General features: G+C 39.7%; 1 protein-coding gene across 2 annotated transcripts in view; it reads right to left on the reverse strand.

Annotated features, from left to right (window-relative positions):
* FAM149A (family with sequence similarity 149 member A) overlaps positions 1-27,700 on the reverse strand; it is an 80,061-nt gene that overhangs the window by 25,429 nt on the left and 26,932 nt on the right. For both annotated transcript variants that reach the window (XM_078148995.1, XM_021007683.2), the window contains exons 2-5: positions 8,955-9,065; positions 6,124-6,262; positions 4,643-4,785; positions 2,391-2,516 (exon numbers count right to left, since the gene is read on the reverse strand). In XM_078148995.1, coding sequence (XP_078005121.1) covers positions 2,391-2,516; positions 4,643-4,785; positions 6,124-6,262; positions 8,955-9,065 — 519 coding nt within the window. The remainder of the gene's footprint in view (positions 1-2,390; positions 2,517-4,642; positions 4,786-6,123; positions 6,263-8,954; positions 9,066-27,700) is intronic.

A 27,700-nucleotide genomic window follows, 5' to 3' on the forward strand; every position in this document is an offset into this window, starting at 1 on the left:
TTACACTTGGGAAGATGTTCCAACAGTCCCAGGCCAGCAGGTGCATGATTATGGTTGATGCTTTCACTTCAGTTGAAATAACATGATTCCATAGGAAAGGATCAATCACATCAAAATTTATTTTTTAAAGAAAGAAATATATTTTTAAAAATATGTTAATAAATGCATATTTTGAAGAAATAAATATTTTAAATCTATTGATAAATGTATGTTTTAAAAATATATATTTTAGGGGCAGCTAGGTGGTGCAGTGGATAGAGCACTGGCCCTGAAGTCAGGAGGACCTGAGTCCAAATCCGGCCTCAGACCAAACACTTGACATTTCCTAGCTGTGTGACCCTGGGCAAGTCACTTAACCCCAATTGCCTAAAAAAAGCAAATATATATATATATATATATATATATATATATACACATATATATTTTAAAGAAATACATTAGTAAATATATTTTTGAAGAAATAAATGTTTTAAAGAAATATACATTAATAAACGCATATATTTTTAGGAAATAAATATTTTCAAAGAAATAAATATACTTTCAAAATAAGATGAAACCCAAACTTCACCCCTCAAAAAACAAAATCCATAAGAGGCTTTCTATAAACCCAAATCACTCTATGAGATCAAGTTCTTCTTTCTTGAGCAGCAGAATTCTATTTGAATGTTACACACCCATACCCTTCCCTCACTGCAAAGGCATATGGGGCAGGAATAGACTGCCAGGTTATCCTTTACTCCTGTTTCTACCTTCACCTTGTAATCGATTGGAGCAACATCACCCTGCTCCTTGTGCCACTATGAGGTTCCTCTAATATTGGGACTACTTCACCAGGTAACCAAGCTATATAACTAGCGTGGGAAAACTGGAACTTTGCTCCAGAAAGCTGACAGAGGGAGGGCATTTCTCTTTTCCCACAATCCTCAAGATCCTTGTACAATCTCTATACCTGGACCAATCTACCTCACCTGGACCTAGGCCACCACACTGTGAGCCCCAACATTACAATGGGCTCACTTTTCTCTCTCTTCCCAGTGATTAGACGAATCAAGAGAAAGGTATCAAGGGATCAGGGATCATTTAGAGTTGGAAGAAGTCATCTAACCCATCTCTTCATTTTACAGATGGGGAAATAGAGGTCCAAAGAGTTAAATGTCTTGGTCACATAAAGTGTCAGAAGCAGAATCTGAGCCCAGTTCTTCTGACTCCAAAGTCAGTGACTTTTTGTCTTTAGCTCACTACTTTTCCTCATCAGTATTCCAATGGATGGGGATAAGGCTCTTTGACAGACAGTACCTTCTCCTGGCACAAATGCTCCTAACTGAAGTGGATTAGTCTCTTCCCCATCCTCATCAAGTGAATTTTTCTTGAATATCAGAATTCCCAGTTATAGCATTACCAGGAATACTCTCCTCCAGTCCTTTTAAAGCAGGGGCTTAAGCCAAAGCCATTTAACTGGATCCCTTAATCTCAGAACAGGGATTTTTGAGAAGCTGCTATTTCCCCATCTTCCACCCAAATCCAAATTTCCCTCAGTGGTGCAGCTTTCTGATGTGTTGGTCTGCCAATAACTGCTGAACGTCAATCAGGCCTTGATCAGACAGACAGAGAGATGATCATGAATAGGATAAAAAACCATTCTAGAATAACTCATGGAACCAATGATAGAGTGAAGAAAAGTACACCAAATGTGGTAGAAGCAAAATTATAACTCCTGAATCCCATACACATTAAGGTTTCTTTAAAAGGTAGTGAAACTACAGTCAAGACTCAACAAGCTGAAGTGACTAAAGGCTGTTGCTAAGACAGCTCACCTAAGCACAAATAGTCTCAAGGACCTCTGATGCTTGGCTGGCAAATCACAATAGACAACTCAAAGACAGGCGAACATCACTCAGCTGAATCAGTTCAGAGTGTCCTCAATGCATATCCTTGTTGAACACACTTCCCTTCCCTCCTTGACTAAATAAGTCTCTTTTTGTTAACTGCTGATTGGTCCATGAGTGCCTCATTTCAATCCAACATCAAACCCAAACTACCAGGAAGCTGGCCTGAGTCAGGCTTGGTCCAGAACACCAGAAGAATAGTATATGTAAAAACTACAGTAATATAATGAAAACAGAGCTCACATAAATCACAACGACCAATCTTGGTCACAGAAAATAGATGATGAAATACATTTCTCTCCTACTGGTGCCAAGGTGGACAACTACAGAGATGGAAGGGTATGTGTATTCTGTAAGGTACAGCCCTTTGCAGTCAGGTCAGCTTAGATGCTTTGCTTAGGACAAAGGACAGCTCTATGATAGGGGGAGGGAGACCAAATCAAAAATGACAAGTGATACTCGGAAGGCATCAATAAAACTTAAAGAAAAAAAAAGAAAACATACTCTTTGAGATTGTTATTGCTTTCACAGAGGTCAAGTGAGGACTTGATGTGGGCAGAACTAGCAGCATTGCTTGGAAAATGTTGAAAACCTTCATCTGTTGGAAACATGAGCTGTTTTCCTAGAACCCTGTGAGATACAAAAAAAGATAGTAATGGCTATTAAAATAATGTCATTCTGAATTTTTTAAAAATACAGAACATGGTAATAGCTGAAAAGACGTTGAGAGGAAAGGACTTTTTTCCCATAATATTATGGATTTGGAGCTAAACCAGACCAGGGGTGGGGAACCTGTGGCCTCGAGGCCACATATGGCCCTCTAGGCCCTCAAGTGCAACCCTTTGACTGCATCTAAACTTTGCCAAACAAATCCTTTTAGGGATTTATAGGGATTTGTTCTGTGAAATTTGGATTCAACCAAAGGTTCCCCACCCCTAATCTAGACCAACCCTCTCCTTTTTCAAATGAGGAATCTGAAACCGAGAGAAGTTAAGGGACTTGCCCAAGTTGACACAGCTAGCAAGTAGCAGAGACAAGACTTGAACTCAGGTCCTCTTATTCTAAACTCAGAATTTCCCCTGCAAAACGCACTGGTATAACACTTAAAAATAAGAAAGAATATGCACAAAGCTCACATACTTTTCAACATATAATTACAGCTATCATTTTACACAGTACTTAAAATTCACAAACACTTTATATCTGATTTGAACCTCACAACAACCCTGGGAGGGAGGTGCTGTTATTATCTCTTTTTTACAGATGGGGAAATTGAGGTAGGCATACCTTAAGTGACTTGTCCAGATAACAAGTGTCTGAGGGAGGATTTGAACCCAGTTCTCCTGAGTGTAAGCCCATTGTGCCACCCAGCTATCTCTAGGTATACATTCATTGACCTTTTGTATGTTCCTGACTATTTGGAATGACATCTACCTATTCCATGTAGCACACCTGAATGGGGTACTTATAAACAGATTCAATTAATATCTACTGGTTTCCTCTTACACAGGTATATCATTACATATCTCTAGGTCCTAAGACAGAGTAGTAGTGAAGGGGTTTATAATATTATGAAGACAAGGATCTTAATATCTAGACAAGATAAGCTACTGGAACATCTATCTATCCAGGTAAAGAAAAATAGTATAGTGGGCAATGAAAATTAGGTTGCAAATTAATTTCTTTCCAGTTTGGCCCAGCTTTTATTACCATGGTTACCTTGCATCTGTTACGTATCATCACCAAGTATTTATTTAGCACCTACTATGTGTCAGGCACTATGCTAGGCACTGGGGATTCAAATACAATTAACAAAGCAGATGCATGTATGGGACTGCTTTCTCCTCTGCTATACTAAAAGCCCAGTGAGGGCAGCAACTGTTTCTCTCTGGTCTCTTCAGTATCCTGGAGTGTACATAGCACAGAATAGAGACTTAAGCAAGATTTGCTGATTGATTTCCACATAACATAATATAGAATGAAGGCATTTCCAGATGATTGAGCTTTACTTTTCCTTTAGGGCCCCCCGAGAACCAAGGGTACTTTTGTGTACTTCCTATATTCTCCAACTTCAGTATGTTTATTCAGGCTGACTTCTCCCTAAGGAAAAGGCTCCTTACTATTATAAATATAATTTTTATTATAGATGCTATGCCTTCCAATAGAGGCATTTGATAGGCTGTCTACATCAGTGGTATCAAACTCAAATAGAAAAGAGGACTACCAAACCATAAATAAAGATCACTATGGGGACATACTGACTTAGAAAACCACATAATAACTTGATGTATGTTCTACGTTGTAGGCAGCTGGGTAGCGAAATGAATTTAGAAAGATCTGATTTCAAATCTGGCTTTAGCCACTTCCTAGCTGTGTGACCCAGGGCAAGTCACTTAACCCTGTTTACCTCAGTTTCCTTTAACATAAAATGAGCTGGAGAAGGACATGGCAAACCACTCCAGTACCTTTGCCAAGAAAACCCCAAATGGGGCTATGAAGAGTCAGACGCAACTGAAACAACTGAACAAGAAAATTTTCTATTGGGTATGTGTGTGGTTTTTGTTAAAAAATGTCCCAGTTACATTTTAATCAGATGCACGTGGATGGAAGCATGTTAGACCTCTGCTCTATCTTACTTCAGTACAACATACACGATTATTTAGATATTTCATTACTTCCCAAGGTTTTGAACAATTTGTAGAGCCTGTTTCTAAAAAGCACCCGATCCAGAAAATAACACTCAACATTTCTCTTACCTGAGATGAAGTGACCTTCTAGTCCACTCTTTACATTCTGCCTGCAGATTCTGGCAGTGAGGACTGATCTTCCCTTCAAAGAGCATTTCATCCACCTCCCAAAATAACTGCTGAACTTTTTTCGCTGTGGCTTTATCAAACTCCTAAAGCAGCAACATAAGTAGAAGTCTATGTGTTATAATTTCCTTAGGACAGAAGTATTTATTACCTGAGAATGTACTTGAATTTAGTGGGGGTAATAATTTCTTTTTTTTATTTTGCTTTTTTGGTAAGGTAATTAGGGTTAAGTGACTTGCCCAGGGTCACACAGGTAGTAAGTATCATGTATCTAAGGCTGGACTTGAACTCAGGTCCTCCTGACTCCAAGGCCAGAGCTCTATCTATTGCACCACTGCCCTGGGTAATAATTTCTTAAAAGATACCACAGTCACACTCAAGGGTGTGGCTAATTCCTATCATGAATCACGCTGATACAGGCTTGTCCTGAAATGTGTGAGTAGATTGGGACCACTCGGGTCTTGGATCTAGATCTGGAAGGAACTTAGGAGGTCATCTATTCATAGGATCCTAGATCAGAGCCAGAAGGGATGTCAAAAGACCATCTAGTGCATCCCCCTCATTTTCCAGGCATCTAGGTGGTACCAGCAGTAGAATACTCAACCCGGAGTCAGTAATTAATTATATTAATAATAATAATAAATAGTAATTATATAGTAATTAATTATATATTATATATGCCGATTATACATTATATAATTATATCAATATTATATCACATATTAATTATATCTATTAATCATATATTAATTCAAATATGACCTCATATACCTATTTAGCCATGTGGCCCTAGGCAAGTCACTTAACCACCGTCTGCTTTACTTTCCTTCTTTGTAAAAGGGAATAAGAGCAGCATGTACCTCCCAGGGCTGGCTGTTCTAAAGATAAATTAGATGATATTTGTAAAGGGTTTTGTAAACTTTAAAGTGCTATATGAATGCTAGCTATTGTTACAAAGGAGGAAATTGAAGCCTGGGAAGTTCTCATGACTTGGTCAAGATAATAGAGGTAGTAAGGTCAGAAATTTGAACCCAGTTTCTCCAATTTTAAAGCTGTTGTTCTTCCCACTGTGTCATGCTGCCTCAAATTCTGCATTCAGATCATAGGATATGAAAAATAAAAGGAAAAAACCATTTATCAAACATGTACTATGTACCAGGAATTGTAGATAGAACAATAATCCTGTGAGGTAGTTGCCATCATCATCGCCATCTTACAATGGCATCACTTGACGTCGCTTATGTCATTTGACGTCACAGGTAACGAAACTGAGACAGGCAGAGATTAAATGACCTACTCAGGGTCATACATTTAGTAAGCGTCTGAGGCTGGATCTGAACTCTGGGAGCCTTCCTAACTCCAGGACCAGTGCACTATGCTACCTTGTTTCTTCTAGATAAGTTACAAAATAATCATCGACATACATCATCTGTCCAAGAGGAGACTGAGCTTCGTTCAGTAGACGTGCTTCTTTCAGTAGTAATGCTTTGTATTCCAGACCAAGAATTATTCAAGTCTGTAGGGGTGGTGTTCCCACTCGACAAGAGAGATGAAATGGATTCACTGTAGAAATGAAAACAAATGTGTAAGAATAACATTTAGAGAGAAAAGGAATGCATGGGTAACTTTATTTCTTTTGTGACTCATTTCTTTTTTTTCTTTTTTTTTTTTGGCTTTACTTGGACTCCTTTAGCCCATCAAATCAGCTATATCTGTATCTATCTGCAATCTGGAACTGTACCTATCTATACCCTCCATCTAAAGACCCAATTCTTCATCATAATTTGGAGGTGAACTTACAAGGCTGCACCAACAGAGGGCAGTCTCTGTCAAGGTGGTGGCAAGCAGGAAAGGTGATGAGTATGAATATTATTGTCTGGCTATTATCCAAGGTGGTGCCAACTTTGGTTAATTTACGGATGGTTCATCACCAGAAGGTTGGCCAAAGTCGATAGGGCTTTTCAGTCACAAGAAACCCATGAAGAAGGAGTATCCATGGGGAATAAATAACACACCTCAGTAAGTGGATATTTATATGCATGTATGTGTAAAATTATGTATCACATATACTCTCAAAATTCAGAGTTATTCCAAAAAAGTTATTACTCGATAACTAGGTTATGCACATATGTGAATATGTGTGCAGGAGTATGTATACCAAGTTGTAGAGATTCCCCTATATTTCTCAGTAATTTAATTAGCAACTAGTAATACTAATTTCTTAGTATTTATTAAGGACCTACTATGTGCCAAGCATTGTGCTAAGTGCCAAGGATACAAAGAAAGGCAAAAAATAGTCTCTCCTTCCAAGAAACTCACAGTCTAATGGGGAGATGACTACAAGAAAACTATGTATAAATAAGCTAGACAGGATAAATTTGAAATAATCAACAGGAGGAAAAGTACTAGAATTAAGGGGGATTGGGAAAGGCTTCTGGTGGAATGTGAGACTTCAGCTGAGACTTGAAGGAATCCAGGGAACCCAGAAAACAGAAATGAGGGAAAAAGCATTTCAGACCTGGGGATGAGCTAGCAAAAACTCTTGGAGTCAAGAGGTGTGTCCCACGTTCCAAGAGCAGCAAAGAAGCCAGGGTCACTGGATTGAAGAGTACAAGCAAAGGAGTAAGGTGTGGAAAGACTGGAAAGGCAGAAAGGGATCAGTTTATGAAGGTCTTTCAACAAAAAAAAAAGATTTTATGTTTGACACTGGAGGATTACACGTTCTTTTATAACCTAGTTACTGAAGAATAAATTCTTAAAAGTGTTCAATCCTTTTTTTAATATCCCTGTATATGTATACTTGTACCTATATCTTTATCCATATCCATATCTTGACTATATCTATATCCACATCTTTATCTATGTCTATATCTATGTATCCATACTAGTATTATCTATATCTATCCACACATATAATTCCAGATCTAGGACTATCATGAGATACAAATTAATAATCTAGAGCACAGGTTCTTAATTTTTTTGTGTCATTGACCCCTTCCATAGTCTGGTCAAGCATATGGACCCCCTCCCTTTCAGAATAATGTTTTTAAATGTACAAAATAAAGTTCATAGGATTCCAAAGGAAGCCAGTTATGTTGAAAAATAGCTGGAAAAATATTTTTAAAAGTTCATTGACCCCGATTAAGGATCCTTTATCTAGATCTAGTTCTACATTTAGTATATAGTTGAAAGGCAAAGCCAAGAAGATTTGCCTCTGATAAATATTGACTGTGTGGTGCTGGCTAAGCCACCATAGCTCTCATTGATCCAAGCAACCCTCTTTAAGACCATAAATTGAAAAGAGGGTGTCAACTTGCATTGGCAAAATAGCTTCCTCCCCTTGGGAGTACCTTACACCAATGAAACCACAGGTCCAGTCCCTATAGATGGAATTAGATTTGAGTAAAACCTCTCTGGGCCCCCATTTCCTCATTTTTTAAAACAAGGGGGTTGGACTTGATGGTCTCTGAGGTTCATTCCAGAAATCTATGTATGATTTTCAGGGAGGCAGACTGATGTAGTAGATAAAAAGCTGGCCTCTGAGTCAGGAAGGACTGGGTTTAAGTCTTGCCCTGACATACTGAGAATCACAAGTCTGATAAAGTGTGTGTGTGTGTGTGTGTGTGTGTGTGTGTCTGTCTGTCTGTCTATCTATGTGTGTGAATGTATGTACACACATGTGTGTATACATATATGTGTGTATACCATACACCTATACATGCATGTGTGCATACACATATGTGTATACCCATACACCTATATATGTATGTGTGTATATCTATATACACATGAATGTATGTATATATGTGTATATTACACAAGTTTACATATTTTATTTATATATATACACTATTTTGTATGGTGTATGTATATACACAGTATATCCAATATAATATGTATAAAACGTTTGGGTATAATACATATTTACCCAGATATTATCTATATATGTCATATTATACTATCACCATTACTACACTATACTAAAAATCCAACCACTATAGTAGAATATCTATTATACTATTCTATACTACACTGTACTGTACTATCATTACGCTATATTTCTAAGGTTTCCCAAAACTCTTAGCAAAGTTTTCAGCTTTAATAACTTAATAACATTTTCCAAAAAGTAAGAAAATACACAATTATGCTTTACTTTTATAAATGTAAGGCCTCCACCTAATATGCCTTCCTACCACATAGCCAGCACACATTTCTCCATTCTGAAATCCATAAGAGATTGCTGGGTTATTCTTACCAGTTATAATTATGAATGGCTTCCTGCACATTTTTGGTGAAATGCTTAGGAAGAGGGTCCCTGCTCTTCACAGTAAGATGTTGTTGTCCAGGCCCTTCAGCCAGTCCTTTTCTGGGAAAAACAAAAACAAAACATAGAAAAAGAGGAAATAGACATTAATATATTTGCTATGCTTAAGCACTTTAATTTCCAGGAAATGTAATTACTGTGTATTCTGTGAATCAATTTACAAACTCTGGCAGAAAAGCATTGCTTTACATAGGTGCTTCTTTTGCTTTTTAAAATTTTTATTCATTTCAAACTTAAATACAAAATGAGAAAAGAAAAGAACATTTCCATGTACATAGCAGAACATAAAGAGAGGATTCAGTATAAAACAATAAATTTCAATTTCAAACTCTTTACTTTTTTTGGAAAACCTATGTAATAAATGCTACACATTGTTTACAAAGTGTCCCAGCTTTTCTATACCTCCTTTTAAGTTTTCTTTTGTTCTCCACTGTGCACTTTTAATTTTATTTTTTCCTCCCTCACCCTAGAGAAGGCTACAATTAAACACACAGATACACACACACATGTGTATATATACATGTATATATATATATATATGTATATATATACACACACACACACCTATATATAAATATACACACATACACATATATGTACAACCATACTGCACAGATTTCTACCTGTCAGTTCTTTCTCTGGAGGTGGATAATATCTTCCTTCATAGGTCCAAGTCTTTCTGTTTTTCTACAATCAATGAGCTCATCATTTCTTTATATCACAGTAATATTCCATCACAGTCATATACCCACAACTTGTTCAGCCATTCCCCAACTGAAGGGCATCTATCATTTTAGCCAATCTTACACCCAATCTGGTGGGTGTAAGATGACATCACAAAGTTGTTCGAATTTGCATTTCTCTAATCAGTAACGATTTAGAGCATTTTTTCATATTACTATATGTGGTTTTGATTTCATTGAAAAACTGTTCATATCCTTTGACCATTTATCAACTGATGAATGACTTGTATTCTTATAAATTTGATAAAGTTCTATATATATTTGAGAAATGAGACCTTTATCTGAGAAATTGTCTACAAAAGTTTTTTTCCCCCAATTTTCTGCTTTCCTTCTAATCTTGGCTGTATGAGTTTTATTTGTATAAATTTTTTTACAATTTAATATAATAAAAATTATCCATTTACCCCCTCAAATTCTCTCTATCTCTTGTTTCTTCATATATTATCCTCCTACCCATGAATCTGATAAGTAATATATTCCATGGTCTTCTAATGTTCTTGTACTATTTCCCTTTATATCTAGGTCATGTATCTATTTTGACCTTATCTTGGTGCATGGTTTAAGATAATGTCCTATGCCCAATTTCTGCCAAATTGGTTTCCACCTTTCCCAATAATTCTTTTTTTTTCCAAATAATGAATTCTTATCTACCAAATTTAAATCTTTACATTTGTCAAACACAAGGTTACTATAGTCCTTTACTATTGTGAATTGTGTGTCTACTCTGTTCCACCGATCTACCTTTCTACTTCTTAGTATCAGACAGTTTTGGTATTTACTGCCTTATAATATAGCTTAAGGTCTAGAATTACTGAATCTACTTCCTTTACATTTTTTTTTCATTAGTTTCTTGGAAATTCTTGACCTTTTGTTCTTCCAAATGAATTTTGGGGAAAAAATATTAGAAAAAATGTTTTTCTAACTCAGTAAATAATTTTTTAATAATTTAATTGAGATGAGATACTTCTCTTGCTGTGATCATTCCACAGGAATGTTTATCAAGCACTAATAGAAGCATGGTTAAAAAAAAGGCAAAGTCAATATTCAGCAAGACCAGGGCAAAGCCTTAAGGCCTAATAGAGTAGGAATCCTGTTTCTCAGATATGTGGGTCTCCACTAGGCATCACAGAGAAAACTGAAGGGGTATAAAATGATGCAGGTTACCAGGATGGGTCTGATCCACTACACCATCCCTTCCTATTAGTGACAAATACTTGATATGTCCTTCATTAAAAAGGTATGAAGCTGATTTCATGACTACAGATGTTCACTCATTAAGTTTCAGGACTTGTGGCATCATGTAGTTGAAATCAATCAGTAAAGCGATTAATCCATAGACATGTATTAATTGCTTGACTTTGTACCTGGCACTGGGTTAAACATCAGAGATAAAAAGAAAGGCAAAAACATTGTACCTGCCCTCAAGGAGGTCACACTGTAATGGAACAGAGAGCATGAAAGTAATTAGGTACCTATGACATATGCGCAGAATAGATCCAAGGTCAGAGAGGCAACTAGGTAGCTCAGTGGACGAATGTAGGATCCAGAGCCATGGAGACCTGAGTTCAATTCTGTCCTTAGATACTTACTATGTGACCCTGGTCACTTAACTTCTGTTTGCCTCAATCCACTGAGCTGGAAATTACAAACCTACTCCAGTATCTTTACCAAGAAAACCCTCCATAAACTCATGAAGAGTCAGACGTGACTGAATAACAACAGTCTCAGAGAAGACACTAGCAGTTAGGGAGACCACGAAAGGTATCATGTGGAAGGCGAGTCTTGAATGAGTTCAGAGTACTTAGGAGGCAGAGATGATGAGAGAGCATATTCCTGGCATGTGGAATATGCAAAGGCAACGAAGATGAAGCAACATTAATTAGACCAATGAATGTAGCTGAATTGTATAGTGTGTGTCAGGGAATACAATGTAAAATGGAATGCATAGATTGGAAGAGACCAGATTATGAAAGGACTTTTCAATATGATCTTAAAAGTAGCAAGGAGCTGCTAGAACTTTCTGCAAGGTTGGAATGAGGGAAATCCAGTGAGCCCAAACCTTAGATTTAGAGTTAGGAGCCACACTAGTTTACTGTGTGACGGAATAGTCACTTAACCTCTCTGGGTCTCTATGTTCTAAGGTATTACCTTGCCTATAAAATGAAAGGTTTAGATTAGATCTCTAAATCCCACATGGGTATGCATGCTGAGTATGTCTTTGTTGTTGTTACATGGTGATAAGATTATTTAGGTCCTTCTAAATGAGAGAAAGAGATCATAATATTGCAATAGTCCAGGATTCCTTTCTACCTGGTGTCAAGGAATTGGGTCATTGGATCCAAATTTAGGACACTACTCCTCTAGTTCCATTCTCTCTGCATGACTTTGGGTTTGGGTCTTTCCCAGGTCCAGATTTATGATTTAGAAGAAAGTCCCTCTACCAATGAAGGTCACATCGTCTCTTAATTTATAATCTCAGAGTGTTGCTTGGGGCACTGAGAATAAATAATTTGCTCAGGGTCACACAGCTAGTATGTGTTAGAAGCAGGACTAGAACCTAGGTCTTTCTAACTGAGGCCAATTTTCTATTCACTATATTAGGCTGCCTTTTTATTAACACACAAAAAATATAATTATTTAAGAGAAAATGGTAACTATAAAAAAAACCTCACCTCATAAGTCATGGAATAAAATACTTGTCCACTGGAATGCATTCATTGTTAATCATTAAATGTCCTTTTAATGAACTTTCTGAAAACTTCATTCCCATCTAGTTAAATACTTGGTCAGTATGTACTAATAAAAGCAGTTTCCAATGCTAAGATAGGTCTATGATTTTTCATAGAAATAAAATACATGCCTCATACAGATGACTACCAAGTATATGCTCAGCCCTTGTCTTTCTTCCAAGCTTTCAGTCCCACATCTCCGATTGCCTGCTGGACATCTCTGCCGGGATGTCTCTCTCATAGGGATACCAGACTCAACAGGTCCATGGAACAACTTCTTTTCTTTCCCCCGACCTCACCTATCCTTCTTCCTGGCTTCCTAGTTTCTGTTGAAGACACCACCATTCTTTTAGTCATCCAAGTTCACAGCCTAGGACTCATTCTAGACTTTTCCCACTCCCTCATCCCCTCTATCTGATCAGCTTCCAAGTCCTGTTGAATCCATATCCTCAGCATATGTTGTTTTTATTCTCTTTTTCCCAGTCAGCCAGGCTCGTTCAGAATCTCTTCATTTTTCTCCTAGATTATTGTGCAATAGCCTACTAATTTTATGACTACAGATGTTCACCCATTAAATTTCAGGACTTGCAGCATCACATAGTTGAAATCCCTGCACCCACTCACACTAGCATGAGTTTCTCTCCGCACCCAGTCTCTCTCACTTCTCCAGTCCACTATCCACACAGCTGCCAGATTTCTCATCTTAAAACCCAGGTCCAACCCTGTCACAACTATTCGGTGGTCTCCATTACCTCTAGGATAAAATAGAAACTCTTGCCTTTGGCATTTGAGGCTCATCCCAGGCTTGCTCCATGGTTACCTTGCCAGACGGCTTATATATGATGTACTTCCTGTTATGTACTTTATGCAGCACCCAAACTGCCTCACTAGCTTTTCTACATACATGACATTCCATCACCCACCTTCATGCCTTCACTCAGGCTGTGACCGTCATGTCTTTCAACAATCTGCCTCTTGGCACCCCGAACTCCTTTGAAGGCATCTCTCTTCAGATCCCTAGCTGTTAATGTCCCTACCCCACCCCCAAATCTCTGTGTTTATTTTATGTACAGTTTGCTTGTCCTTATCTTTAAACATGCAATATCTCCCTAGTAAACTTCTTGGAACACAATGTCCCCACTGACCAGTATGCTGCCTCACATGTAGTAGGTGTTCTCATTCCTTATAGTATGCTATATCTCTTTCAAGAGAAGCATTCCTACTTAAATCTAAGATAGATATGTGTGCCCAGGAAAACCGAGAGATTTAAGGCAGTAGATTGTAAATTCCTTGGGAAGAGGAAGCCTATTTTACTTCTATCCCAACTTCCAGCATTTTACATAGTATCATTAATATTTCAGGAATGAATGAATGAAGAGGACACTTTGCAGTTATCTCAAAAAGTACTATGAATCAGCTTTAATACTAGAAATGGAAGTTGATGTCTATTGCAATAAATACTATGCCAACTATTTCTCCTGTCCACGTTCCTCTCCCCCAGATTCCATCAACACCTAATGAACCTCAGAATTCCTTGTAAAGTCTTCTCACTATGTTAGGCAATTTAGAGCTGGCAGGGACCTTTTGAAATCATTTAGCCCAACTTCTGCAGTTTATAGACCAAAAACCAAACTTCTGAAGAGGTGAAGTGAAAGGTCACACAAGTGATACATAGCTCCTTCCAGGCTGGAAGCTAGCCAGATCTCCTGACTCCCAGGCTAGGATCCCATGATGAAAATTTGAATTAAATATGAAATCTTACATAATCACCAGAGATTGGCTCCATTTTTAAACTGCCATTTTTTGTCCTCCTGGTTCTAGCTGCTGTACAACTTAGCACAATCTATATTATATAGAAATGCTTGTGTGCTTATTAATGGGTATTGTTTTACTGAGGATAGATTATAAATCCACATTGTAGGAACTTAAACTGGTTTTACAGAGCATACATGGGACACTCAGCTAAAGTACTTAAGTACCGTATGGCAATGATGAAGCCTTTCCTGGTCCCTGAAATGCTAGTGTCTCCTTTCCCAAACTACTTTGCATTTATTTGTATATATTCTCTTTATATAGGGTGTCTCAAAAGTCTTAGTTTGGTTTTAAGTTTCAAAAACTGTAACTTAAGCTATTAAATCTTTAAAAGGTCTCTACCAGCACTAAATTGAATAATACTATGTATGTGTATAGTCTGTGTGTGTGTGCTTGTGTGTATCCTCAGCACCTGGCACATAGTAGACATTTAATGTGTTTATTGACTGATTGATTGGCAGAAAGATATTTCTAAGTAGCTAGGTCACACAATACCTAGAGCTCTGGACCCAGAATCACAAAACCCTGAGTTCAAATTTGGATTCAACTAAGTACTAGCTGTGTGAACATGGGCAAGTGATTTAACCTCTACTTCCATTTCCTTATATGTAAAATGGGAATAATGGCATCCACCACCTTGGGTTGTTTGAGGATCAGATGAAATCATATGTGAAAAATGCTTTGCAGACTTTGAGTGCTTTATAAGTGCTAACTATTAATAAGTTTTAAAACATTTGGATCACATCTTGCAGGAGTTCAAATCAACCTTTCTAGTAAACATCTGTAAAGAGCACAATGAATCCTTTACTTTTAAGCTAGCAATCTAAGTGCTAGAATAGGACACTTGGTTCTTGTTATGTCTAATCATGCAGCTAGCTCTTAATTTCAATATACTATCATCATTAATGAGAATTATTAAAAATTAATGACAAATTCCTTACCAACTTCTTGTTATGGCCCTAAACAATAATATCTGGAGAATAATATAAATGCCAAATTAGCTTCATTTAGTACAATCTAGCTAATAATTTTTATGACACTGTTTTTAGAAAGAAAATTATAAGAGCGTGCACTACTGGGTATTTCTATGGAAAAAACAATAAAAGAGTCAATTGGAAATTTAAAAAAAAATTAATGATAAGATATTATTGTTAATATTATTACTAACAATCTGGATGTGGAATTTTAGCATGGAGTGTGGGAACCTCCAGGTATGAAACCTCCCTTTCTTGAAGAAGAACAGCATCTCTTCATCTCAGACAGTTGCCTGGGGACACTCAGAATTTAAGTTTCTTGCTGCTGGTCACAAATCTAATTCTATGTCACAGGCAAGACTTGAAGCCAAGTTTTCCTAATTCAAAGACTGGCCCTCTCTCCACTGTATGCCCTGTGGCTTGCTATCATTATTTATGCTTTCACAGGTAACAAGGAGAACATTTGAACATGTATAATATTTGTCAAAGGCTTTGCAAACCTGAAAGCGCTATATAAAAGACTAGCTATTATTATTACAAGGTAACTGTAAAATCTTCCTCTAAAATTGTATCCTCGTGTCTCATCAAGAAGTAGAGATGTCATCCCAGTTTTAGAAGGCTATGCCCACAAAGGGTAAGTAAAGGCTTCTAGGATGATGCAAATTATCCGCCATATCTCTCACCCCAAAGGACCAGCCTACTTCAAGGGGGAGATGCTTATCACTGGACTGGCCACCAGGTAATAACTCAGGTGACCTGTCCAAGGTCAACAGTATAGAACTGAGGCTGGAGGGATATTAATGGCTCACTCCAGATCTGCAAAAAAGCTGTGATTTCACCAATCCTGGTCACGGCCCCAGCACACCTTGGTGGACAGTCTTTAAGTGGCATGGAGTTACTTCATGGCCAACCTTGCAATAACTTCCTCCAAACTGAGCTAGAACCACCACCCGACCTTTTTAGCTTGACAATACCAACCAGAACAGCAGCAGCAGCATTACCATCATCATCATTATCATCATCATCATCATCATCACCACTAGCATTTACTAGAGCAAAATGCTTTACAAATGTTATTTTATCCTTACAATGACCCTGAGTGACGGGTGTAATTAGTATCCCCATTTTAAAGATGGGAAAGCTTTGAGGTTAAGTGACTTGCCTAGGGTCACATAGCTAATAAGTATCTTGAGATTATATCTGAATGGAGCAGCTAGGTGGCACAGCAGACAGAGACCAGCCCTGAAGTCAGGAGGACCTGAGTTCAAATCCAAATACTTGACACTTACTAGCTGTGTGACCATGGGCAAGTCACTTAACCCCAATTGCCCAGGTCTTCCTGACTCCAGGTACAGCACTCTATTCATCTAGCTGCCTTTAAATTTACTCTTTGCTGACATAGACAGAATCTGTGTTATTAATATGTTAGGCTTGAGGGTCTATGGCACTTAAAAAGGTTCAAGAGACATAGCTTCTGGGTAATTTAATCATTTTATTAATAACACCCATCTTAATAAAAGGATGGTCATTTGGCCATCTCTCTCTTAGACCAAAGACCATTATGGCAGACTGACTCCAGGCTTTTGTGTTCTTTTAGAAAAGAAGTGTTTAGGGAGCCAAGATGGCGGAGTGAAAGCAGTGACTTGCTTGAGCTCTCCTCCAAACCCCTCCAAATACTCATAAAAAATGGCTCTAAACAAATTCTGAAGCAGCAGAACCCAGAAAAAGACAGAATGAAACAAATTTCCAGCCCAAGACAACCTGGATGATTGATCAGGCAGGCTGCAGCAAACCTGGAGCAGGCCTCAGAGGACTGAATCGCAGGGCAGCTGTGGAGGTTTCCAGACTCCTCAATCCACCAATGCCAAAGACAAATTAGAAGGTCAGTGGGAAAAGTCTGTTTCTGTCGGTGCCTGAGAAAGGAAGGCGGGGTTTCAGCTCCATTCCCCAAGAGCATGGCCCTGAGGGGGCGCAGCTGCTTCCCAAGCTTCTGGCCCAGAGACTGAGGGGGAATCCAGTGGCTGATCAGAGAGGGATTGCAGGGATCTCTTTGTCAGTGCTGAGGCAGGAATCTCTTGCTTTGCCCATGTTTGGATCTGGGTCACAGTTCTGGACAGCGGTGCTGGGGTGAGGAGGAGCGCTGGCTTGGTGGAGCTTGTAGTGGTTGTGGAGAGGAGCCCCTCATCACAGTTACAGGACAGAAAGGAGTACTTGTAGTCGCAGGTCAGGAAAGGAGTAAACACCTTGCCCCTTATCATCCCACCTTGGAAGAACTGAAAATTTACAGGTCCCTACAAGTATCTCTGAAAACAGCTGTACAAATCCCCGAAGCTTGGGACAGTACATTCTCCACATTGGAAGCAGATTCGTACCTTAACAAAGAGTTTAAAACTCAAGTAACTGGCCGGGATCATGAGCAAGCAGCGCAAAAAGAGTCAGACTATATTATCTTACTTTGGTGAAAAAGAAGACCAAAATATACAACCAGAAGAAGACAACAAAGTCAAAGCCCCTACATCCAAAGCCTTCAAGAAAAATATGAATTGGTCCCAGGCCATGGAAGAGCTCAAAAACGATTTTGAGAAGCAAGTTAGAGAAGTAGAGGAAAAACTGAGAGTGATGCTAAAGGAGACCCCAAAAAAATACTGAAGAAAATAACACCTTAAAAAATAGCCTAACCCAAATGGCAAAAGAGGTCCAAAAAGCCAATGAGGAGAAAAATGCCCTAAAAAGAAAAATTGGCCAATGGAAAAGGAAGTCCAAAAGCTTACTGAAGAAAATACTTCCTTAAAAATTAGAATAGAGCAATTGGAAGATAGTGACTTTATGAGAAATCATGACACAGTAGAACAAATCCAAAAGAATGAAAAATTAGAAAACAATGTGAAATATCTCATTGGAAAAACAACTGACCTGGAAAATAGATCCAGGAGAGAGAATTTAAAAATTATTGGACTATCTGAAAGCCATGATCAAAAAAGAGCCTAGACATCATCTTTCAAGAAATTATCAAGGAAAACTGCCCTGATTATTAGAACCAGAGGGCAAAATAGAAATTGAAAGAATCCACAGATCTCCTCCTGAAAGAGATCCCCAAAGGAAAACTCCTAGGAATATTGTAGCCAAATTCCAGAGTTCCCAGGTCAAGGAGAAAATATTACAAGCTGCCAGAAGGAAACAGTTCAAGTACTGGGAACACAATCAGGATAACACAAGATTTAGCAGCTTCTACATTAAAGGACCGCAGGGCATGGAATATAATATTCCGGAGGGCAAAGGAGATAGGATTACAACCAAGAATCACCTACCCAGCAAAACTGAGTATAATCCTTCAGGGGAAAAAATGGTCATTCAGTGAAATAGAGGACTTTCAAGCATTCTTGATGAAAAGACCAGAGCTGAATAGAAAATTTGACTTTCAAATACAGGACTCAAGTGGAACATGAAGAGGTAAACAGGAAAGAGAAATCATAAGAGACTTATTAAGATTGAACTGTTTACATTCCTGCATGGAAAGATGATATTTATAACTCATGAGACCTTTGTCAGTATCAGGGTAGTTGGAGGAAAAAAATTATATGTATGTATATGTAGATAGATAGATAGAGGGCACAGGGTGAGCTGAAGATTAAGGGGTCATATCTGGAGAATAAAATTAAGGGATGAGAGAGGATTATACTGGAGAAGAAGAAAGGGAAAGGTAGAATGGGGTAAATTATCTCACAAAAAACAAAAAAGAAAAGTCTCTTACAGTGGAAGGGGAAACGGGGGAAGGTGAGAGGGAATGAGTGAATCTTATTCTCATAGGATTTGGCTTAAGGAGGGAATAACATACACATTCAATTGGGTATGGAAATCTGTCTTACCCTACAGGAAAATAGGGGGAAAGGGGACAAGAGAGCAGGGGGATGATAGAGAGGAGGGCAGATTGGGAAAGGGGTTAATCAAAAGTAAATACTTCTGAGGAGAGACAGGGTCAAAAGAAAGAATAGAATAAATGGGAGGGCAGGATAGGATTAAGGGAAATAGAGTTAGTTTTTCACAACATGTCTACTATGGAAGTGTTTTGCATAACTGCACATGTACAGCTTATATTGAGTTGCTTGCCTTTTCAATGAGGGTGAGTGGGGAGGGAGGAAGAGAGAAAATTTGAAACCTAAAGTTTTAAAAACATATGTTTAAAAAAATGTTTTCACATGCTACTGGGAAATAAATATAGGAAATGGAGTACCGAAGTCTATCCTGCCCTACAGGAAAATAGAAGGGGATAAGAGAAGGGGAGAGAGATAGAAGAGAAGACAGAGTAGGGGAAGGGATATTCAGAATGCATGACATCTTGGGTTGGGGGAAGGGGGGAGATGGGGTGAAAATTTGGAACTCAAAAACTTGTGGAAGGGAATGTTGAAAACTAAAAATAAATAAATTTATATTCAAAAAAAAGTGTTTAAAAGGATGGCTTACAATTGGCTGACTGATTGGCTAACAATGAGAGAATGAATATTACAATGAGGAGCTGGACCTGAGCTTTGATTAAGTCATTTACTTCTTAGTTAACCCCAGCCTTGGGCAATTAGTCAAAGAAATTTTATCTCACCAAAGCCAGAGCCGAACTACCTGGGTGTGGGGTCTGAACAAGAAAGTTAGTCCTATCTCTTTATCAGCAATGTCCTTCCAGAGACTGAACTTTTAAAACCAGGACTTAACTTTAGAAAAAGCAGGGAAACTGAATCTCCACAGATCATTGATTATTAATAATCATTTCTCTCAGGTCTCTAGGGGCAAGGACTGTCTTTTGCCTCTTTTTGTATCCCCAGGGCTCAGTACAACGTCTGGCACATAGTGGACACTTAATAACTGTTTATTGATTGATTGAGGCACAAATTGGCATCTGCCTGAAACCTCACCCATTCATCACTGTAGAAATACAATTACTATGACATGACAGGTGAGGCAACGTGACATAGAAGTGATAAATTTGGAGTCAGAGGATCTGGTTTGAAACCTGACTCTTTCCCTTACTAGCTGTTTAGCCTTGGACAAACCACTTTAAGAGACCGCAGTTTTCTCATCTGTAAAATAAGAAGTTTGAAATATTTGAGCAGTAAGATCCCATCTGGCTCTAAATATATGATCCGATGATTCTAAGAACTTTAAAGAGCAAACATTTTTGTTATTACTCCTTTCTCAGGGACTACTACTCTCTACATATATATAGCACAAGATACACCAGACTAATAATAGCTAGCACTTATATAACACCTACTATGTGTCAGGTACTGTACTTTACAAATATTTCGAGTTATCCTCACAATAAGTGGCCTCTAAGTGGTCTGAGGCCAGATTTGAATTCAAGTCTTCCAGACTTCAAACACAGTATTCTAACCACTGCACCTCTAACTGCCTAGACATCTGAAGAGCTAGTAGTGCCGCTCTGTTGTGTAACTTTGGACTTCAGCTTCCTGGTCTGCATAATGAGGGCTTTCTTTCCTCTGTAAAATGAGAGGGAGTATGCATGCTCTAATGGAGAATGCTGACTGTGAGGTCGGAGGACCTAAATTCAAATTCTGTTTCCACCATTTACCACCTACTTAGTACCTCCCGGACTGGAGGAAGTCACTTCCCTTAACTCTTTGGGGTTCTATATCCTCATCTGTAAAATGGAGCGTTTAGACGATCTTGAAGGTCCCTGACAGTTCTAATCTATGATTCTGATCCAGCTGGATTCATTCTCTGCTTCCATACATAGGGGATATCTGAAAGCTCACACACACACACACACACACACACACACACAGCATTTTGAATTTAACTGAAATATACAAATAAGAAGCAGCTGATGCAGTGGATAAAGAGTTGGCTTCAGAGATAAGAAGACCTGAGTTCAAGTTCTACTTTGGACTCATCCTGGCTTTCCGTGTTCCTGAGAAAGCTACCTAACTTCGTATTTCCTCTGGGCAATGCTTCTAAAAGGGACTATAAAAATGGAGGGAAGGTGTAGCTTTGCATTACTACAAGGAGTTTTCCTAATGGGGAGTTCCCTATACCAATGAAATCACAGCTCCAATCCCCCTCCACAGTATAGATGCACCGTAAGGAGAGAATGTTATGCTCTGGGCAGATGGAGAGATCTCAAGACAGGAGATCTATAATTGCAAAGATGCCATGGTTTCCTATATTAAATACTACGTGATGTATTGATGAGTGTGAGTTTTGTAAACATACAGAAATGCAAGCAACCCTTCCCCACTGCTCCCGAAGCCCTAAAATCATATTTGCCAAGGAAGAAAATCCGAGAGGCCTCTAATCTCGTGCCCCGCCCCAGCTCCAGGATAAACAACTAAGACTTGTCCTTTGGACTTACCCAATGACAATCAGTCCCTTTCTGCTGCTTTTGCTGCTGCTGTTCGCGAGGTCCCGGACCTGCCGGCCGCTGCTGGGGTGCAAGGCCCGGGAGCGGAGCCAGCCCCCACGGCCCCCATGCATGAAGCAGGCAGCTGGTGCCCCCAGCCCGGCTGGAGCTCAGGGCTTGCAGTCTCCTTGTCTCCTTACCCCCACCCCTCCGCCGCCCCTTCTTCTAGGGCCTGCGCCCCCTCGGGACGTGCGGCAGTCCCTTGGGCGTCCAGCCCTGGCTAGTCCTGGGCGTGGACCTCCCCAGCTAGGTCCAAGGGAATGCGGCCGGGGAAGAGTCCACCGTCCCGTAGCACGGGCTGCCCAGAACCTGGAGCTGATCAGCTTCGGCCATGAGCTCCTGAGGGACTCCCCGGAGGACCCCTAGCCCTTCGAAGCCGCCACCCTTTATCGCGGGACACCCCGGGTCTCTTCTCCCTGACAGGTGGGCGTGGGAAGGGGCCTGCACCCAGCCAGCCTCCCGCCCTGGCCAATGACCCGAATGCTCTTCCTGGATTGTCCTTGGGCAGCTCTGCAGCGTTCCCCAGACTCCTCTGGCCCCAATCCTAGCTGGGCTGGGAAAAGCTGACCTCTTCCTCACCGCCCCACACCCCCTCCCTCCGCCCCACCTCTGGCTCCCACGCTCCCCCGGGAGGTTCCACAGCTAGCTGCAGTCGCCTTCCAGGGACACTCGAGTTGATCAAAACATCCGCTGCTCTTCCCCTCTGGGGTAAGAACGAGGAGCCTCCCCTAAGCAGATGCCAGATTTCATTGTCAAGTGACAGGCAGGCGCTCCGCCGTCCAATCCCAGGAGGCACAGTCAGACTGCCTGGCCCATCCCTGCTCTCCCGAGTCCGACAGACTCGGGAACTCCTTTACCTCCGAAGACCAAGGCCCCAGCGTGGTGATAAACCACTCAATACCGGATGGGAAAATGGAAAGAACAACGAAGTAAACCCAAGCCAGTAGTCTCCTGCATCCTGAGAGCAAGCATCCCCACTCTCTAGCTTCCCCAGAAGGATGTTAATTCTGGAGGAGCACCCCTACCCCTGGATTTTCCTTCTCTGAATCAGCCCGCCCGCTTCTGCCTCACACCCAGCAAGAAGAAAGTCAGATTAAAAGTGTTAGAACTATGATTTTATTAAGCACTGTGCTGGGAAAAAAGTCCAGGATGAAACAGCCCTTTCAGGGGGAAGAAAGCATATACACTTCAGTTACACAAAAGTTTTGGAGAGGGAAAGCTCTAAGGAAAGAACTTCCTGAGCTGAGTTTCGAGGGAAATTGGAAGGCACTAAAGGTTCTCAAGGTGTGATAGTTGGACCCCTCTGGGTCCCCAAGACCCTTTCAGGGTGGTCCTCACATTCAAAACTATTTTCAAAATAATACTCCTCCCTTTTCTCAACTACATTATCTGTGTGAGGCCAGATTGTTTTCATGTATTTCAACCTAATTCATCACAACCCACTGAATGCAGAAGTAGATAGGAGAATCCAGTGGCCTGCCTTCTATTAAGCCAGACATTTGGGATACTGACCACTCTTCTGCTATTTTTTTTTTGCTTTGGAGAATATAGTTATTTTTCATTAAAAGTGTCTCTTATGTTAACATGTAATGGGTTTATTATTGTTATTTTTAAATTAATTCATAAATATTTTTAGAATTTATCAGGTTTCATTCTGAGATACTAAATTTCTATTGACATAATTCACAACAAAAGTTTTATGGGATCCTTAAATTTTAAGAGTATAAAGGGGTCCTGAAACCAGTAAGTTTGCAAACTGCTGGGCTAACCCTCTATTTTTTTTTTTAAATGAGGAAACTGAGGGGACTAGAAGTGGTTATATATTCTTAGGATCATAGATTTCATGGTGGAAGAGACCTTACAGGGCATTTTGTTCAATCTTCCCATTGTATAGTTGGTGAAATTGAGGTTCAGAGAGAACTAGACGACTTTCTGAAGTCTGTCAGTGGTGGAGGTGGAAATGGAAGTTGGGTCCCCATTCCCTGGACAAAACGTTTCTCCTTCTCCACCAGCTCATTGACACCAGTGTGCCTCACCTGCCCCATTCTCATCATGAATCTTCCTGCCCACCTCCATCTCTGATAACTTGTGGCTTACATACACATAGACATAAATGCCGAATACCTATGCCTATCCAAGTGTCTAAATCAAAATGTTCATTTTTGGAATGATCCAATAATGTCTGGACCTATCCAAGTTGGGTTGATCTGATTTTTTTTTAATGTAAGAAGGAAGAAGTCAAGAGTAAGACCACATAATTGAACATCATCATTCCCATCCTCCTCCTCCTCCTCATCATCATCATCATCACCATCAACAACACCATCACTATTTATTATCTGGGCTATTGCCTGGTTCCAATGCAAAAGATGACTGCCAGGCTAACAGATCTCCCTCTATTTTACATGCCCTGTCACAGGATGGCTCCAGAAACCTTGTGGGTAGTGTACATCCATTCCAGAGTGAACCCCGGAAAGTGCCTCTGTCACAATGCAAATGTAGGGCTAGTTTCCTTAACTCCCCAATCAATGCCTTCTCTGTCCACATTTATATCTATAACACCAGTTATCCACATTCATAAGAAGCGTAGGGCATTCAGACCTAGGTTCAAATCCTGCCTCAAACACATAAGCTGCATGACCTTGTGAAAATCACTTAACCTCCCTGGGACTCAGTTTCCTTATCTGTCAAATAATGAGGTTGGACTAGATGATCTTTAAGATCCCTTCCAGTTTGAGATCCATAATCCTATTAATCACTCAAAAAACATTTATTAAGTACTTGCTGTTTGCCAGGCACTTCATTAGATGCTAGGGATAAAAGTTGAAGAATGTGAAGTGATCCCCATTCTTAAGGAGAGTACATTCCAATCTAACAAATTCTGTTGTTCTGCCTCTAAAATAGCTCTCATCAGTCCCTCCCTCTCTTTTCTCAATGCCACCACCCTGGGAAAGGCCCTCATTACCATCCTGCTGACAAACATCGTCCTTTCATTTAAACATAGTTCATATATAATAACTAGCTTTTATATAGCACTTTAAAGTTCCAAAGCACTTTACACATATGATCTCTTCTGATCCTCACAACAGTCCTGGAAGGCAGGTGCTATTATTATCCTCATTTTATAAATGAGGAAACTGAGGCAGAGAGTGGTTAAGTGACTTATCCAGGGTCACACAGTTAAGTAAATTCTAGGAGGAATTGGAACTCAAGTCTTCCTCAATCCAAGTCCAGAGCTCCATCCTCTACACAACCTAGCTACCTAATATATGTCCTAGTATCCTTCTCCTGCTCATATTCCTAAAGTTTTTGATCATTCCCTAATTACAAAAGTTCAAATTCCTTATTTTCTCATTCAAGACCATTGACAGTCTGACACTACCTTCCTCTAACTCCCACATTGTCTGTTACAGATCACATGTGTATGCAGTACTGCAAAGTCACCACTAGGGGTCCACCTTTACTTTCTGGAGGGAGCACTTTTGTTCACGGATTTTAGGTTTAAAAAAAACAGATAGTACTGTTTCTGTTGGTGCTGAGAGAGGAAGGTGGGGTCTCAGCTCCATTCCCCAAGAGTGTGGCCCTGAGGAGGCACAGCTGCTTCCCGAGGTTCCGGCCCAGAGACTGAGGGGAAATCCAGTGGCTGATCAGAGAGGGATTGCAGGGATCTCTTTGCCAGTGCTGAGGCAGGAATCTCTTGCTTTGCCCGTGTTTGAATCTGGGTCACAGTTCTGGACGGTGGTGCCGGGGTGAGGAGGAACGCTGGCTTGGTGGAGCTTGTGGTGGTTGTGAAGAGGAACCCTTCCTCACAGTTACAGGACAAAAAGGAGTACTTGTGGTCACAGGCCAGGAAAGGAGTAAACACCTTGCCCCTTATCATCCCACCTTGGAAGAACTGAAAATTTACAGGTCCCTACAAGTATCTCTGAAAACAGCTATACAAACCCCTGAAGCTTGGAACAGTACACTCTCCACATTGGAAGCAGACTCTTATCTTAACAAAGAGTTTAAAACTCCAGTAATTGTCTGGGATCATGAGCAAGCAGTGCAAAAAGAGTCAGACTATATTATCTTACTTTGGTGAAAAAGAAGATCAAAATATACAACCAGAAGAAGACAACAAAGTTGAAGCTCCTACATCCAAAGCCTTCAAGAAAAATATGAATCAGTCCCAGGCCTTGAAAGAGCTCAAAAGGGATTTTGAGAAGCAAGTAAGGGAAGTAGAGGAAAAACTGGGAAGAGAAATGAGAGTGATGCAAGAAAATCACGAAAAACAAGTCAGCAGCTTGCTAAAGGAGACCCAAAAAAATAGTGAAGAAAATAATATGTTAAAAAATAGCCTAACCTAAATGGCAAAAGAGGTCCAAAAAGCCAATGAGGAGAAAAATGCCTTAAAAAGAAAAATTGGCCAAATGGAAAAGGAAGTCCAAAAGATTACTGAAGAAAATACTTCCTTAAAAATTAGAATAGAGCAATTAGAAGATAGTGACTTTATGAGAAATCATGACACAGTAGAACACATCCAAAAGAATGAAAAATTAGAAAACAATGTGAAATATCTCATTGGAAAAACAACTGACCTGGAAAATAGATCCAGGAGAGAGACTTTAAAAATTATTGGACTATCTGAAAGCCATGATCAAAAGAAGAGCCTAGACATCATCTTTCAAGAAATTACCAAGGAAAACTGCCCTGATATTTTAGAACCAGAGGGCAAAATAGAAATTGAAAGAATCCACAGATCTCCTCCTGAAAGAGATCCCCAAAGGAAAACTCCTAGGAATATTGTAGCCAAATTCCAGAGTTCCCCGGTCAAGGAGAAAATATTACAAGCTGCCAGAAGGAAACAGTTCCAGTACTGAGGAAACACAATCAGGATAACACAAGATTTAGCAGCTTCTACATTAAAGGACCTCAGGGCAAGGAATATAATATTCCAGAGGGCACAGGACATAGGAGTACAACCCAGAATCACCTACCCAGCAAAACTGAGTCTAATCCTTCAGGGGAGAAAATGGTCATTCAGTGAAATAGAGGACTTTCAAGCATTCCTGATGAAAAGACCAGAGCTGAATAGAAAATTTGACTTTCAAATACAGGACTCAAGTGGAACATGAAGAGGTAAACAGGAAAGAGAAATCATAAAAGACTTATTAAGATTGAACTGTTTACATTCCTGCATGGAAAGATGATATTTATAACTCATGAGACCTTTGTCAGTATTAGGGTAGTTGGGAAAAAAATTATATGTATGTATGTAGTAGATAGATAGAGGGCACAGGGTGAGCTGAAGATTAAGAGGTCATATCTGGAGAATAAAATTAAGGGATGAGGGAGGATTATACTCGGAGAAGAAGAAAGGGAGAGGTAGAATGGGGTAAATTATCTCACAAAAAAACAGAAAAGAAAAGGCTCTTACAGTGGAGGGGAAAGGGGGAAGGTAAGAGGGAATGAGTGAATCTTATTCTCATAGGATTTGGCTTAAGGAGGAATAACATACACATTCAATTGGGTATGGAAATCTGTCTTACCCTACAGGAAAATAGGGGGGAAGGGGACAAGAGAGCAGGGGGATGATAGAGAGGAGGGCAGATTGGGAAAGGGTAATCAGAAGTAAATACTTCTGAGGAGGTACAGGGTCAAAAGAAAGAATAGAATAAATGGGAGGGCAGGATAGGATTAAGGGAAATAGAGTTAGTTTTTCACAACATGTCTACTATGGAAGTGTTTTGCATAACTGCACATGTACAACCTATATTGAGTTGCTTGCCTTTTCAATGAGGGTGGGTGGGGAGGGAGGAAGAGAGAAAATCTGAAACCTAAAGTTTTAAAAACATGTTTAAAAAAATGTTTTCACATGCTACTGGGAAATAAGAAATACAGGAAATGGGGTACAGAAGTCTATCCTGCCTACAGGAAAATAGGGAAGGGTAAGAGAAGGGGGGGGAAGAGATAGAAGAGAGGACAGACTGGGGAAGGGATATTCAGAATGCATGTCATCTTGGGGTGA

The sequence above is a fragment of the Phascolarctos cinereus genome, unplaced genomic scaffold (assembly GCF_003287225.1).
Source record: "Phascolarctos cinereus isolate Bilbo 61053 unplaced genomic scaffold, phaCin_HiC Scaffold_9;HRSCAF=440, whole genome shotgun sequence".
Lineage (NCBI taxonomy): Eukaryota > Metazoa > Chordata > Mammalia > Diprotodontia > Phascolarctidae > Phascolarctos > Phascolarctos cinereus.